The sequence below is a fragment of the Schistocerca gregaria genome, chromosome X (genome assembly GCF_023897955.1).
Source record: "Schistocerca gregaria isolate iqSchGreg1 chromosome X, iqSchGreg1.2, whole genome shotgun sequence".
Taxonomy (NCBI): domain Eukaryota; kingdom Metazoa; phylum Arthropoda; class Insecta; order Orthoptera; family Acrididae; genus Schistocerca; species Schistocerca gregaria.
The window spans coordinates 818,637,082-818,653,868 of record NC_064931.1 but is presented as its reverse complement, the minus strand read 5'-3'; the positions used below and the strand labels follow the sequence as shown (position 1 = coordinate 818,653,868).

The window sequence follows — 16,787 nt, the reverse complement described above, 5'->3', positions numbered from 1 at the left end:
GCTTTTTCGGAGGCAACGTGGAAGGCTGAGTCGACTCAGACTGTACAAATGATCGCCAAACCACTGACCTCTGGGCGTCCATTGCGAACAGTAGTACAAATCTCACTGCACTGTTGTATGCAAGGAAGGTGAGCAAGCTAATAATTGGAATGGAGCCTCTAACAATGGCGTTGGGTTCCCGTGACCGATTAATGCAAGATTTGTCTGACACCTGATATCGTTGTAGAACTGTGGAGGCGGTCAGGTACGAATGTACGGCTAGCAGTTAGACGGGTTCAGCAAGAAGGTGGGTCAGCGATGTTTTTTGCTATTAAAAAATTCGATAAAGTTCTTCTTATTTTTGGGCTGTGTTACGTGAGGATGTCGGACGCCTCCTATCACTATCTAAGGGCTATGCAGGTCGGAACAGGATCGTCCAACGTACTGTCTAGCCCTACAGGCAATATTTCGATAATGGGTTCGTCTTTCACGACGATAATGCACGAGTATGCCGCACTCACCTCGAGGACACCTTTATCCAGGAGCCAGAAATCAACTAAATGGACGTCCCTGCGCTATCTGATGATTTGATCCCATTGCCCCCCCTCAGGACCTGTTGAAACTTGCATTGCGTCCCTGCAGGAACTGTCGTCGTACATTCGATAATCTCCTTGATTTAAGCATGGGCATCTCGACTACCTTGGAGATAGTGCCAAGGAGCAAAGAAGCATGTAGTGTAAGAGAGATCATCACAGTACTGAATGTTAGTCAGCAGCAAATTTTGATCTCACATATGTGCACCTTCATACTGCCTTTATTTTTTTATATTTTTATTTTTTAGTTTCTGAAGGCTTATTCTTTCATTCCCTGCTTCCGTTCAATCTGCACCCAAACACGTTCGCAGATGTGGAAGCTGAGCAGAACCTTGTTTATTTTTAGCAGTTAAGCTATGAACGTGATGTTCAGCAATGGAAGCCAAATATTGTCCTTAATGCATGTTTCTGAGGAAGGAAACGTTTGTGTCTCTGTGTGGAATTGGCCAAAAAATTACTCTATATGACGTTATTGTATGTAACAAAGCAGAATAAGTCGCCTTTCTGATGATTTCGTCACCAAAATTAGCAAATACGTGTGGCGCGAATGCTGCCAAACACGTTTCAAAAGATCTCTAATACGTGAGTACGAATACAACTTACGACCAATATTTACACCTCGAAATTGCTCCCCACATTTTTCATTTTAAATTTTGTAGCCATAAAAAATTCACCATCACATATTTTCAGATTTATCTGTATACGGTCAGGAATCTGTATCTGGGCAAGGAGAATTATTTTATTCTTTTTAGTTCGATTTAAAAACATGGCATACGAGGGTTGTCCAGAAAGTAAGTTCCGATCAGTCGCTAAATGAAAGCCAAAGTGAAAATCAGAAATATTTTATTTGCAAGAGTTAGCTACACTTTCCAGATACTTCTCTACATGGTCACCTCTCCGACTTCGACATTTGTTGGAGCGTTATACCAACACCATCGTCATAAAAGGCAGCTGACTGTACTTTCGGTAATTTTCTATGCTGGTCTACAGCGCCTGCACCCAAGTATTGTCTTCGTATCCAGCGTTTCATGCGAACAGAGATGATACTCAGGACGAGTGAATTGGGGCTGTGTTGTGGGTGATCGAATACTTCCCATCGAAAAGGGTTGCAGGAGCGTCTTCACTGCCGCTGCAGAGTGCGGGTGAGAATTGCCGTGAAGTAGGAAGTGTGTGGCAGTCATGTTAGGTGGGCTGCATTCATTTAGGCGAAGCATCTCAGTGGGCCCTCCTACTTGGTGGGAGACATCGTTGCTCCAGGCACCTTTTCCCGCACACAGTGCGCTCATAACTGAAAAGAGCGTCTTGATGCGATCGACGACCATACCAGAGACACTACCCAATACATCTGTGCAAAGTTTCATCGGGTTTGCACTGTGGTGTCCATTCACGACCGATCGGAACATACATTTTGGACAAACCTCGTATTAAAAATTTATTTTTATTTTAATAATTATTCTCCCTTTCAATTAAGTGACGAGCCATTATTATATTTATTTTACTTCTGCTGTTCGTCTTTTGTTGTGGTTGATTAGGGTGATTGCATCATCAGCAAAGAGAGCAAATTCTTCTTTGTCAGTGTTTTGTGTTATGGGAGATCATTTATTTATACCAAGATCAGGAACAGTCCCAGAAGTGAGCTCTATGGGCTTGCAGCAGTTATTTATTCCATTCGTCATGAGATCTCCATGAGCTAGCAGACATGAACGCTTTCTTCCCATTGGTTACGATTTCTGCTATGGAGAAATACCGCCATTGGATTTAAGCGCTGTTAGCTTAGATATGATTGTTTTGTACAACACTACTGTGATGACAATATACCTAACTTTAGTGTGAATTACTTTCTGTTACCAGAGGTTTCAGTGTCTATTTCCCACAATTTATAGGAAGTGTCCTCCCTATGACAAATGCACCTTGCCGTTGGTGGGGAAGCTTGCGTGCCTCAGCGATACAGATAGCCGTAATGTAGGTGCAACCACAACGGAGGGGTATCTGTTGAGAGGCCAGACAAACGTGTGGTTCCTGAAGAGGGGCAGCAGCCTTTTCAGTAGTTGCAGGGGCAAGACTCTGGATGATTGACTGACCTGGCCTTGTAACTCTAACCAAAACGGCCTTGCTGTGCTGGTACTGCGAACGGCAGAAAGCAAGGGGAAACTACATCCGTAATTTTTCCCGAGGGCATGCAGCTTTACTGTACGGTTAAATGATGATGGCGCCGGCCGCGGTGGACGAGCGGTAGTCGGGAACCGCGCTGCTGTTACGGTCGCAGGTTCCAATCCTGCCTCAGGCATGGATGTGTGTGACGTCCTTAGGTTTGTTAGGTTTAAGTAGTTCTACGTTCTAGGGGACTCATGACCACAGCAATTAAGTCCCATAGTGCTCAGAGCCATTTGAACCATTTTTTTGATGATGGCGTCCTCTTGGTTAAAATATTCCGGAGGTAAAACAGTCCCCCATTCGGATCTCCGGGAGGGGACTACTCAGGAGGACGTTGTTTTCAGCAGAAAGAAAAATGGCGTTCTACGGGTCGGCGCGTGGAATGTCAGATCCTTTAATCGGACATGTAGGTTAGAACATTTAAAAAGGGAAATGAATATGTTAAAGTTACATATAGTGGGAATTAATGAAGTTCGGTGGCAGGAGGAACAATACTTCTGGTCAGGTGAATACAGGTTTATAAATACAAAATCAAATAGGGGTAATGCAGGAGTAGGTTCAATAATAAATTTAGAAAAATAGGAATGCGGGTAAGCTACTACAAACCGCATAGTGAACGCATTATTGTGGCCAAGATAGATACGAAGCCCACGCCTACTACAGTGGTACAAATTTATATGCCATCTAGCTCCGCAGATGACGAAGAGATTGATGAAATGTATGATGAGATAAAAGAATTTATTCAGATAGTGAAGGTAGACGAAAATTTAATAGTAATGGGTGACTGGAACTGGATAGCAGGAAAAGGAAGAGTAGTGGTTGTGGTTAGTGTTTAACGTCCCGTCGACAACGAGGTCATTAGAGACAGAGCGCAAGCTCGGGTTAGGGAAGGATTCGGAAGGAAATCGGCCGCGCTCTTTCAAAGGAACCATCCCGGCATTCGCCTGAAACGATTTAGGGAAATCACGAAAAACCTAAATCACGATGGCCGGAGACGGGATTGAACCGTCGTCCTCCCGAATGCGAGTCCAGTGTGCTAACCACTGCGCCACCTCGCTCGATCCGAAAAGGAAGAGAAGGAAAAGTAGTAGGTGAATGTGGCATGGGGGGCAAAGAATGAAAGAGGAAGCCACCTGGTAGAATTTTGCACAGAGCATATCTTAATCATACCTAACACTTGGTTAAATAGTCATGAAGGAAGGTTACATACATTGAAGAAGCCTGGAGACACTGGCAGATTTCAGATACATTATATAATGGTAAGACAGAGATTTAGGAATCAGATTTTAAATTGTAAGACATTTCCATGGGCAGATGTGGACTCTGACCACAATCTATTGGTTATGAACTGTAGTTTAAATCTGAAGAAACTGCAGAAAGGTATGAATTTAAGGAGATGAGACCTGGATAAACTGACAGAACCAGAGGTTGTAGAGAGTTTCAGGGAGAGCATTAGGGAACGATTGACAAGAATTGGGGAAATTAATACAGTACGAGAAGAATGGGTAGCTTTGAGAGATGAAGTGTAGGCAGCAGAGGATCAAGTAGGTATATAGACGAGGGCTAATAGAAATCCTTGAGTAACAGAAGAGATATTAAATTTAACTGATGAAAGACGAAAATACAAAACTGCAGTGAATGAGGCAGGCAAAAAGGAATACAAACGTTTCAAAAATGAGATCGATACGAAGTGCAAAATGGCTGAGCAGGGATGGGTAGAGGACAAATGTAAGGATGTAGAGGCCTACATCAGTAGGTGTAAGACAGATACTACCTCCAGGAAAATTAAAGAGACCTTTGAAGAAAAGAGAATCACTTGCATTAATATCAAGAGCTCAGATGGGAACCCAGTTCTAAGCAAAGAAGGGAAAGCAGAAAGGTGGAAGGAGTATATAGAGGGTCTATACAAGGGCGATGTTCTTGAGGACTATATTATGGAAATAGAAGAGGATGTAGATGAAGATTAAATGGGAGATATGATACTGCGTGAAGAGTTTGACAGAGCAGTGAGAGACCTGAGTCGAAACAAGGCCCCAGGAGTAGACAACATCCCACTAGAACTAGTGATAGCGTTGGGAGAGCCATCCCTGAAAAAAATATTCCATCTGGTGAGCAAGATATATGAGACAGGCGAAATACCCTCAGACTTCAAGAAGAATATAATAATTCCATTACCAAAGAAAGCAGGTGTTGACAGATGTGCAAATTACCGAACGGTCAGTTTAATAAACCACGGCTGCAAAATACTAACACGAATTCTTGACAGACGAATGGAAAAACTGGTAGAAGCCGACCTCGGGGAAGATCAGTTTGGATTCCGTAGAAATGTTGGAACACGTAAGGCAATGCTGACCCTACGACTTATCTTAGAAAATAGATTTAGGAAAGACAAACCTACGTTTCGCATTTGTAGACTGGAGTACTCTCTTTCAAATTCTGAAGGTGACAGAATAGAGTATAGATTTAAGTGTCAGGAAGTCGTTTCTGAAAGTATTTGTATAGAGTGTAGCCATGTATGGAAGTGAAACGTGGACGATAAATATTTTAGACAAGAAGAGAATAGAAGCTTTCGAAATGTGGTGCTACAGAAGAATGCTGAAGATTAGATGGGTAGATAACATAACTAATGAGGAAGCATTGAATAGAATTAGGGAGAAGAGAAGTTTGTGGCACAACTTGACCAGAAGAAGGGATCGGTTGGTAGGACATATTCTGAGGCATCAAGAGATCATCAATTTAGAATTGGAGGACAGCGTGGAGGGTAAAAATCGTAGAGGGAGAGCAAGAGATGAATACACTAAACAGATTCAGAAGGATGTAGGTTGCAGTAGGTAATGGGAGACGAAGAAGCTTGCACAGAACAGAGTAGCATGGAGAGCTGCATCAAACCAGTCTCAGGACTGAAGACCACAGGAACAACGACATATGAAGTGTATGGCAGTCATCGCAGTCGAGTCGTCCCAGTACTTATTATGCATGTCTGAGTTATTTTCTCATGCCAAAAACTAGTTTCTTCCTTATCATTTGTTTTACTTGCCACACCGAGCACCTTATGTTTTAATTTCTGCTGCATGCCATAACGAAACATTATATGTGAAATATTTACCATGAAGACCGAAGTTGAAGTATGTCGAAGTTCCTTGGTGGATGTCAACACGCACTAAGTATATGTGTGAAAGGCGGAATAATTGGTTGTATACTGACACGTTCTGAGAAGCACGTTTGTGTCTCGACAAGCAACAAGCACAGACACGGTATGCTGGAGGTCGGAACGAGAAGCCGATGTCGAAAGAGAGGTGACAGTATGTCGCCAGAGCCTTTGTTCTGCCACAACTGATGTCACATGGCATCTGTTTTTCATACTACGGAACGCTGTTGTTTGTCACTCTTATGCAAGGTTTACTGACGCGTGCAACGTTTTCTCAAGTTTAATTTTTTTCATCTCAGACAATAATTTATTTTGAATGAATGCTGGAGCGATAATTTTTAAGGAAACATATACTTGCATTAATTACGAGTAGACAAGAAGACAATTTTTTTTAATTTTTCTCAAGAAAAGGAGCCTAAAATTTTTTATGAAGTGATTTCTGTTAAAACTGAATGGAGCACATTTTGACGTCTTGACGTTCTAAAAATTAATGACGGAGAGAAATTAATCGTACCATTAAAACCAGGAGAGATGAATGTACAATACTTATACAGTATATATACATTGATTAATTGTTCAGTATACTATCTGAAACTCCCACCACAACATTCCATGAAGTTAGAACACGTATGCTTAAAGAATAGAAAGTTCATACAAAAATTTTACGTATGAAGCTATAATGCTGTATTTAAATTTATTTAAACAATGTCAAATGAAACAAAGTGCAACTAAAAAGTATTATTTTGAAACCAATTGCCAGTTCTGAGATAAACTGAAGATGATAAGTCGATTTGATAGACCAGCAGTCACACAAGGATGGCGAATATAAGTTGATGATGATGGATTCAGATCCTTGAAATAAACTTGTTCTGATTCGACCTTTGAAAACGGAGACCGCCGAAGAAGTAGAGTATCACCTTCTTAAAATATTTTTAACGTTTGCTGTTCCACCTGTGTTAGAATCAGGTAATGGTAGGGAATTCTGTAATCAAGCCGTATTCAAATTATGCTCTATGTGGAAAGATGTTAAAGTAGTTCATGGAAAGTCTCGTGATAGTCAAACACGTGATTCAGTTGAACGGGCCATTCAGGATATACAGAACATGTTAACTGCATGGATGAACGAATCAACACAAATACATGGTCAGATAGTTTTCCCTTTGTCCAGTTTGCCACGAAGGAATACGCCATGTTTGCCGTTAAACCGGAGAGAGGCACAGCAACGTCATCTTTGCCTGGCGAGCAAATCGCAGATATTGAAATCGAAGAAATTGTTAATACGTTTGAAGAAAATGTGAGTAGTGGCAATGAAGAAAACCATATTCCAAAGTAAAATATTGAAAAGCAGTTGCAATCCACCATGTCTCCATACCAAGCGTTGTCTGAACAGTACTAGTTTATTTCTATAGAAAGAGCAGCTGCGAAAGAGGATCTCCTACTTTAAGCACCGGAAAAGTTACTAACCTCAAAAAGAATATTTCCTCCTGCTCAAATTATTGATACCATACGAATACAAGACCCTGATGTCAACTTTAGGCTTACAGATGCTCATTATGTGTTGGCGGTTATTTTTGAGTTTGAAGGCTCTGACTTCTGTAAACCAGCTAACAAAAAAGGTTCTGTGAAGCACCTTTATACACGCAATCGATTCGTAATTTGTGAAGAAAAGTCTGTCTCCACTCATGAGATTTCGCCGCAAGAAAATTATAGTGAGAGAAGCAGCTCTTGCTGATTCTGTAAGTGGAGGGCAAGGTTATACACGCTGCCATTGCAGAAAGTGGTGTTCCACGTCTAAACGCAGCTGTAAAAGCAAGGGGGTCTTGTGCAGTACTAAGTGCCATAACAGTTTACGTTCTGACGGTAAATGAGACTGTAGAACCACAGTCACGTTATCAACTTTGTTATTGGTGTTGTTTCCTTTTCTCGTTTGCAATGTACTGTATCTTTTAAGTGCAACAGTTTGTTTACATGTGGTGTTAGTTCAATTTTTTTCCTATTTTAACGCAGGTGACAACTTGTTTTAGTAATACAATATGGTTTAATAAGGTAACAAAAATTTTTCTATTCAAAATGCACCATTGGTTTTTGCTGAATGTCATCATTTGCCGGTGTAAGTGAGAAGTAAGGGTGCATAATTCGGACATACCCCAAGCGACTATGTGAATCTTTACATTCTCCAATTTCGGTCTTTCACGGTAACAGATATATTTGTTAGCAAAATGATTCATCTACAAATAATTACTAATCTCAAAATCCGTAAGTCGCTTGAAATTTACACCGCTAAGTATACCTTTTACACTTAGAATTTATATTTAGTCGTTCGGTATTTTTCTGTTTAATAAAATTTAGTTTGATGAAAGAGTAACAGATTCTATATTGAGCAATGAGTTTAAAATTTCACACAGGGGCCAAAAACTTGTTTAGTATGTCTGATGTCGTAGAATTATTCTATTACCGTAGCGGTAAAGTAAATAAAACCAGATTGATTTGTCTTTGTAAACCTTATTTGTCTTTGTAAACAAAGACAACAAAAAGGTAATCGTTAAAACTACTAACACTGGTAAACTCTTCTTATAACAGCAGACTTCGTCATATGGTATGATCGTGACTGCAGAAGGAAAACATTACTTGCAATTTTCAATGACATTAAACATGAACTTAATAGAAGTGAATAATTACCTATAAGTATCCCTCCTGGTCCTTGACAGTTCTTTTAAAGGTAACAGATTACACCCAGCTGCAAAAAAATGCGAAGCCTTAAATTTTAAAGATAATATGCTATGTGAATCTCGATTCTTCCAGGTTGTGATGTAAAACACTGCTTCATATCATTTGAATGTAACAAAACCGACAACTGGAAGGGATCGCTCGTCTGAGGATTTGTTTTTGGTCTCGAAAGTAGTTTAACTGCATTTAGAAATGAATCTCATCTCCTACATAAACAGTGAGGTCAATACGGGTAATATTTTGAAAATGCCGTTTAATGTTTTATTTTCCCATAGAGGTTTCCACCAATTCTGTTTTTAACGGCTGATCGGCATGATATACAAATATCTGCAGTTTGACGGCCCAGCATCTTTTATTGTTCGCGTTTCCCGGATCATAATGTGCCCTTAAAACTGGCGCCATAAAACATTAAGTGTGCTGGTGAGCTTTTTACCAAATTATTCCTTCTTTCAATGCGAATGGCTCACTTGCTTTACTGCTTTCCTCCGAATATGCCTGAGAACGCCAGTTCAGTCTGAGAGCGAAGCGATTATCGAACGAGTCAGTTAAATTGAACAACTGTGTCCGTTTTATTGTATAACAAATGAATGTAGCTTTCTTGCGTTATTTCTGAATCTAATAACATTTTAAGTACAGCTAAGATTTTACCCATTTGATTAACATTTCGAATTAATTCTCATGTTTGAAGAAAGACAAATTGCTGTCCATTGTGTTACGAAAATAGATTTTTTGTCACTTAGCGCAATAATATTTGTTGACAACGTGTGTATGATGTATGAATCTTAAAATGATTGACCTTGTGAATGTTCTGTCCTCTGTTCATATGAAATAAACAATTGTGTTCTTTGAAAGAACAGGTGGAATTATAGGTCCGATAATAATCTTAAGACCAGCTGGCTTTGCCACTATCTCTATACCTCCTGTAATTCATGTTCCAAGCGCGGTGCTGTAATTGCACCTGGGAGGAGAGCGGTTCAAATCCTTGTCTGACCATCCAGCTTTAGGTTTTCCATGGTTTCCCTAAATTGATTAAAGCAATTGCTGGGCTGACTCCATCCACAGCCAATTTAAACAACCCAGGTAAAGTACCTTAACACATTTTTTGACAATACTGCAGTGTTGGCAATACATTTTATATTTGAGTAAGGCACCAATCAGTGGACGAAGTTAGTGGGAACACTGTCGTCTAATTGAATAAAATGCAAACATACTGTGCTGTCGTTAGCTGTAAAATTTTTCCTACAACTGCAATCTTGCACTGTGTTTGGCTGAAAAACTTTTCCCAGCAGCGTCATCGCGTAATTTTTAAATTTATCGCCCACCACCGTCGTTAAATTTTTAAATTTACCACCAACCATCTTATTTTTTAAAACGTTCCCATTGTCCATGGTCTATAACATTTAAATTTTCCACATCCGGCGTCTTGATGACATCACTGCCCTTGGCATATAGGGCCAAAGGTCAAAATAGTATGGAATGTCTATTGCCTTTATGCTCTCACGTTATTCCATTTCGTGTGGAAGATTTGCAGTTACCCGTCAGCTAAATATGTACCCTCTAGGTCACACTTTTACTGCTATTATTCTATTAGTGACTCAAGAGCCTCTACCATTGTTTTCTGATCCCAGTGTTTCTGTAATTTGCCTGATATCGTTATTAGCTTCTTAGTTATGAGAGTTTTCTCAGAAGGTGAAACGAGATGAAACTAACAGAAAATTGCCTCCTATTTCTGAAAATGAATTTTGCTGCACATATCACAATTAAACTGGCATTAACACCATATTTGCCAAGTATTGTACCCAATGAGCGATATGAGGAAGAGAGCCCCTTGCGTCTTTTATTTCTGTATAAGACAATCCTATTCCCAAATCTTTCCGTTCAATATTAGAAGTCTCATGCACCTATGGACGTGTAAGAGACTCTAATGGATAATGTTGAATTTTTCTTGTAAATTTCACTGTTGTCATATCTTTTCTGTCTAAACATTATACCTGCCATACATTAAATTTCTTCAACTTCTTAGATGGAAATATAACGAGATTTATTTCCTAGAAAACAGCTCTGCACATATTGGACACATTCCATTGTTCTCATGGTGTCATTCGCCTTCTATGAAGTCACTAACGGCAGCAATACCGGTTTCATTACTGTAATCACTGCTGTCCTCTTATTCTGAACAGCTTTTAGATTCTGTATTTTTCCTTTTATTTTGGGCTCCTTATCGACATTTAATAGAACTTCTATGTCCGTCCATTGAGTTAACTAAAAGAATATTATCCTTGATACACCATATTGCTTTATGGGTCTACAGACAAACGTGTTGTCTCTCCCAATGTTAGATGGTGCGTGTTGTAGTAATTGCTTTGAACCTGTATTTCGTTTGTTATTATTCTTCTGATGGATAGCAATCATTATTGCTGTAGGAAGCCCCGAAAAGACAGAATAACCATGGCATAAATGTTGGTATTCAGTTTTCCCAGAATACACAAGATGCACTTTCTCCGATAACAATTATTCGTCGTATAAGTGTGTACTGTGAACCCGAACTGCAGTAATCATAATATCATAGTAGTTTCCTACATTGTTAGTTTTTCAGTAACAGGTGCGTTCACTCTTTACATAAGTGTATCACAATTTTGTCATATATAATGAAATATCTCAAAGGTGAACATAGAGAGAGCTCTTTAGCTGCTTCTTTCCTCCCGATTGTGAGGTTGTGGGAACATGGAAAGCCTGCTCCTCTTACGTGTTCTAATGAACGCTACGTTATTCTATAGGTCACTATTTACTTGTAAGAAAGGGATTGGATCTCCTTTTGCTAATATTTTCTAAGTTACTCGATATACGTTTATTTCTAATTATAAATATCGACCCCTGCATTTCTCCAAGAACTGAGGGAAACCTCCCCAAAGCATTAGCGACAGCCATGTCCTTATTCTAATATCAGGTTCATTGCCATCTAGTATTCTAATTATATCCCTACTTTTCGAGTCCGCAGTTCGTGGTCGTGCGGTAGCGTTCTCACTTCCCAAGCCAGGGTTCCTGGGTTCGATTACCGGCGGGGTCATGGATTTTCTCTGCCTCGTGATGACTGGGTGTTGTGTGACGTCCTTAGGTTAGTTAGGTTTAAGTAGCTCTAGGGGACTGATGACTACAGATATTAAGTCCCATTGTGCTCAGAGCCTTTTGAACCTACTTTTCTTTTCCTTCTGTGGGGTACTGTATGTATTTACATTGTTTTCTGGACGTCAAGTGTTATTTTCAGTTGTTACATATTTAACACATTCATTAATTACAGACGCAGGTTTTGGCTGTTTGTATGCAGGTAATCTACAGCAGTATGGTGGTTTCGGTTAGCACTTCTGTGGTGTCTTCTTCTATTTACTTCCACTTTAGCGGGTAGTTCAGTAAACCGTTATTTATCGGGATCATTTTGGTTTCACTATATACAGGGCTTCAAAATGCAGTATGTTTGACATCTGTGCAATGTTTAGTTCTTGTGCAATAAATAATTGAAAGTGTTCCCGGACTTTATGTACACCCTGTATATATTTCGCTACTTCGTCCTGGGATCTAGGATTCTCCTCTCTGTGGACGTTATTTTCAAGGTTTTTGTTTTACTTCCAATACACAGTGTCACTGTATACTTACGAATAGAACGAATGAACATCTTATACGTGTTCGTAAGTGTGTCATTACTGGCTTCTGGTTGAAATCAGAGAAGGCTAAGGTTTAACGCCTTATCGATCACTAAGTCTTTATAGACATAGCAGTAGCTAGGAGTTGGGTTGGGGAAGGATGAGGAAGGAAGTGAGGTGTGCCCATTCAGAGGAAGAATCCCCATTTTAAACTCAAACGATTTAAGTAAATCTTGGAAAACTAAGTAGGGAGGACCATAGGGGGATTTGAACCGTCTTCTTCCTGAATACGAGCGCAGTGTCTTAACACTGAGCCATCTCATCTTGTGGAGATAAGTACTATATAACTTTCCCCAACGGTTAGCAGCAATGTACAATTTACAGCGAAACAGCATCATGCTAAGTACACCGTTTGAGTATGCACTTTCCCCATTTAATCTTACATCTTGTAAGGCATAAGTGATGAGGTGGCAGTATCTCCAGAAGGGGCATATACAATGAGGTGACAAAACTCATGGGATACCTACTAATATCGTGTCGGACTTCCTTTTGCCCGACGTCACGTGGAATGGACTCAACAAGTCGTTGGGTGTCACCTGCAGAAATATTGAGCCGTGCTGGCTCTATAGCCGTCCGTAATTGCGAAAGTGTTGCCGGTGCATAATTTTGTGCACCAGTTCACCACTTGATTACGTCCCATAAATATACGATGGGATTCATGTCGGGTGATCTCTGTAGGGAAACAATTTGCTCGAATAGTCCAAAATGGCGAACAAACGTGACCTAGTGATGTGACACATTGTCACCCATAAAAAATTCATCGTTGTTTGGTAGCATGAAGTCAATGAATGGCTAAAAATGGTCTCCAAAAAGCCGAAAATAACCATTTCCAGTAAATGATCGGTTTAGTTGGGCCAGAGGACACAGTCCATTCCATGTAAATACAACCCACACCATTATGGAGCCACCACCAGCCTGCACAGTACCTTGTTGACAACTTGGGTCCATGGCTTCGTGAGAACTGTGTCGCTCTCTAACCCCACCATAATATCTTATCGACTGAAATTGTAACCCACTTGACCAGGCGACGGCTTTCCAATCGTCGACAGTGTAACTGGTATGGTAATGAGCCTAGACGAGGCACTTCAGGGAATGTCTGCTGTTAGCAAATGCACTTGCGTCTATCTTCTGCTGTTGTAGCCCATTATCGCCAAATTTCACCCCACTGATACGTTCGACGTACATTCCACATTGATTTCTGTGGGCATTTCGCGCAGTGTTGCTCGTCTGTTATCACTGAGAATCCTACGCAATCGCTGCTGCTCTTGTTCGTTAAGTGAAAGCCGTCGTTCCGTGCGTTGTCTCTGCTGGGAGGTAATGCCTGAAATTTGGTGTTCTTGGTACACTCATGGCACTGTGGGTCTCCGAATATTGAAACCCCTAACAATTTTCGAAATGGAATGTCCCATGCGTCTTGTTCCAGCTACCATTCCGCGTTCAGAGTAGGTTAATTCCTTTCATGCGGCTACAATCACTCCAGAAACCTTGTAACATGACTCACCTAAGCAGAAATGACAGCCCCACCAATGCACTGCGCTTTTACACCATGTGTACGCGATACTACAGCAGTATGTACATGTGGATGTTGCTATCCCATGTCTTTCTCACCTCTGTGTAATGTGTCCTAAGTAAAATATTTTGTAGAAAAATGAGGGTGTGATGTGATTGTAATAATGTGTTGTTTTGTGCGCAGTGTCGGACTTCACGCAGCAGCTGTCTCAGGTGTACGAGCAACATGCCGAGGAGTTACAGTTACTCGTTTCCAGCTTTCGCAAGCGAAACGCCGAGCTACGCAAAGAAAGGTAAACCATCGCACTTCATATCTCATCGTTTTGACAATGTTAGCACCCTAATCTTATTTCATTTTTTCAGGGATCGACATAAATAATGAAGTTAGGTAGGGATGCACTGCGTTACCACCGCTAATTAGCTTCTATACAGATGACTTAAGGACATCGAAACATGCAAATAGTGCTTTCGGAATCCAGTCAGGGAGGCAACAGTATGCGAACACCTTACTGTATACTGAGACGATGAAGTAATTACTCAAGAAATTGAAGACATAGTTCACAGGCCAGTATGCACGCAACATCTCTTCAGCCCTGTGTATAATTCGGAAATGTGAATTACTAAAGCTAAGGTTACCTGTCCGTGTAACTTAACGTGTAACGCGGTGGCTTGCGAGACGGGAAAGTAAGCCAAACCAGGATCGAATGCCGCGCGGTAGATTCATGACAGTGGGCTGGTACACCGGCCAATCTTACTGTGGAGTCTATCCGGTTTCTCAAGCTCGTTTAAGCAAATTCTGTACTGGCCCCAAATTTGCGCCTCAGAGAATACGATACAAACACCGTTCAAATACCATACACACAGAAGAATGTTTACACAATTCACAGACACATGGCGCACACGTCACCCTCTCTTAGCTTAATATGGCGAGTGTGCCGCCAGGAATGCCATCTGGCCATAAAATTAAATAAAATGAAAGAAATGCCAAATTCTGAATTAAGCTAGCCCCACACTGGACGAGATACATGATGTGGAAGAGAAAGGAAGATGTGCAAAAATCAGCATAATAGAAGTTAAAATCGGTAATTTCTACATGGAAGGACAGTTACGTGTTGAATCTACGTGTAATATATAGAGATGCACGGAACCAATATGAATGGAAGGACATTTTCTGCGAACGTTCAAGACCAGGAGCCCAAAGAAAGCTTAGTGTTACAAAGCTTCGGAGAAAATATCAGTGTGGAGACCGAGGACGAGATGTAAAAAGAATATCTTAGCCTGAACTCGGAAAGATAGAAGCAGAAGAAGAACTTGAGTTACAAAAAACTATGAAAATCTTATTCTGTAGTTATACGTTACCTTACACAAATTTCTATGAAGGCCAGAAGAAATGTTGTAGTCGTTTTAGGCAGTGTGTTAGGAGCTGGGACAGCCCGTACCCACCAATGTGTGACTGCTGCAGCCATACTTAGTGGCAGCTGTGTCTAAGCCTGAAAACTTTTCTGTAAATGTGTTTGATCATAGCAATGGTTCATTCATTGTGCCTCCACATGGTAATAGCGATACACAAAGGTATTATAAAATGGTAACCAACGGATTTAAGGATTCTAATAATCGTGAAGCCGAAACTTTTGCGTTTTGAGTGTGGTGTCAGCAATGACGTAATATAGTAAGCGTTTGATTTCATATACACCACGTTATAATTAAGTTGACCGTTTTTTTTTTTTCCAGAACCCGACGAATTGCTCTATCTTGAACACAGCTGCCTTCTTCACTTTCTAACAGAGCGTCTGATGCAGTGTACACCCTTTACAGGTCGTTCTGGGATAACAGTGGTGTCCGGTATTACCAAAGGGTCAATGTGCACAGACTTCTGTCCTAGATTTCACCTCATCCGCTAGATCCCTGTGTTTCAATGGAGGTGGTTTGCAAATTATGGGTGTTTGATACAACAGTGTCTACAATGAAAGTGACTTTCTCAGCTTTATTGACGATTGTTATTCCAGGTAGATTGCATCGGAATGTTTTAAGCGTTATTATGTTGCGGTTTCAGCAATACTGAAGTTTTGATTTTCTACAGCAGTGAAAGGATCGTTTCTGTAATATGGGAGAATTGCTGTACTAACTGATACTTGTGTTCCACCTTCTGGTGAACTACTTTGGCGACTTCATCATTTCTATCAAAAATTCTGTGGGTGCCATAGCTTTACATCCAATGTAATGTGTGATATCGCTTTTTTTCTCTTCCTCATACTTCCTGCTGCTATCATTTATACCTAGCTTCTCTCGGATATGCTTCCGATAATTCCTTGTTGTAGTGAACATGTCTTCCATTGCTGTCAGAAACCCCACATTCTGTGTGCGTCAACTAATTGTTATGTACCTGCAAATCGACATGATCCGCGCTGAGTTCGTTTAAAAGTTTCCCGCGCAGTTCCTTTCCAATGCGTCCAGTAATATACTGACTAAATGTCGCTGCTACATTTTTAGATCTGATGATGATTGTGAAGCCGAAACCGGTAATCAGTTTTAATAAAGTATTACGAGACCAAGACACTGGCTTTTGAAATGTAATGCGTTTCAGAGGTCACCGGCCTCCTCAGGAGGTAAAAACAACCTCATTTCCCGCATCGGACAGTTTCTCTGTGTCACATGATTGAAACTTACGAACATTTTGGATATACTGTGTGTGTCCTTTACGGCGTGCTGATGTTGTGAAGTCATCTACTTGATAGCTTCGCCAACGCGGGGTTACGAATTTCTGACTTTTAATCAGATAACTCGACATGGGAGAAAAATTCTGCAGGACGCTATCTGGGAGAGTGCAGCAACAACATGGAAACTGCTCGTGACTTACTCTGCCCACGTTTGTAGGCGTAATGCGTTAAACGTTTAATTTGATAACCCTGCATAAACTCCAAGAAACTTGCGCGGAATATTATTTGGGAGAGTGGCACAATAGTGTAGCGGCCGCGAATA

General features: G+C 40.7%; 1 protein-coding gene across 7 annotated transcripts in view; it reads left to right on the top strand.

Annotated features, from left to right (window-relative positions):
• LOC126297890 (uncharacterized) overlaps nucleotides 1-16,787 on the top strand; it is a 2,130,251-nt gene that overhangs the window by 1,136,068 nt on the left and 977,396 nt on the right. For all 7 annotated transcript variants that reach the window (XM_049989191.1, XM_049989197.1, XM_049989196.1 and 4 more), the window contains exon 3: nucleotides 13,993-14,101. In XM_049989191.1, coding sequence (XP_049845148.1) covers nucleotides 13,993-14,101 — 109 coding nt within the window. The remainder of the gene's footprint in view (nucleotides 1-13,992; nucleotides 14,102-16,787) is intronic.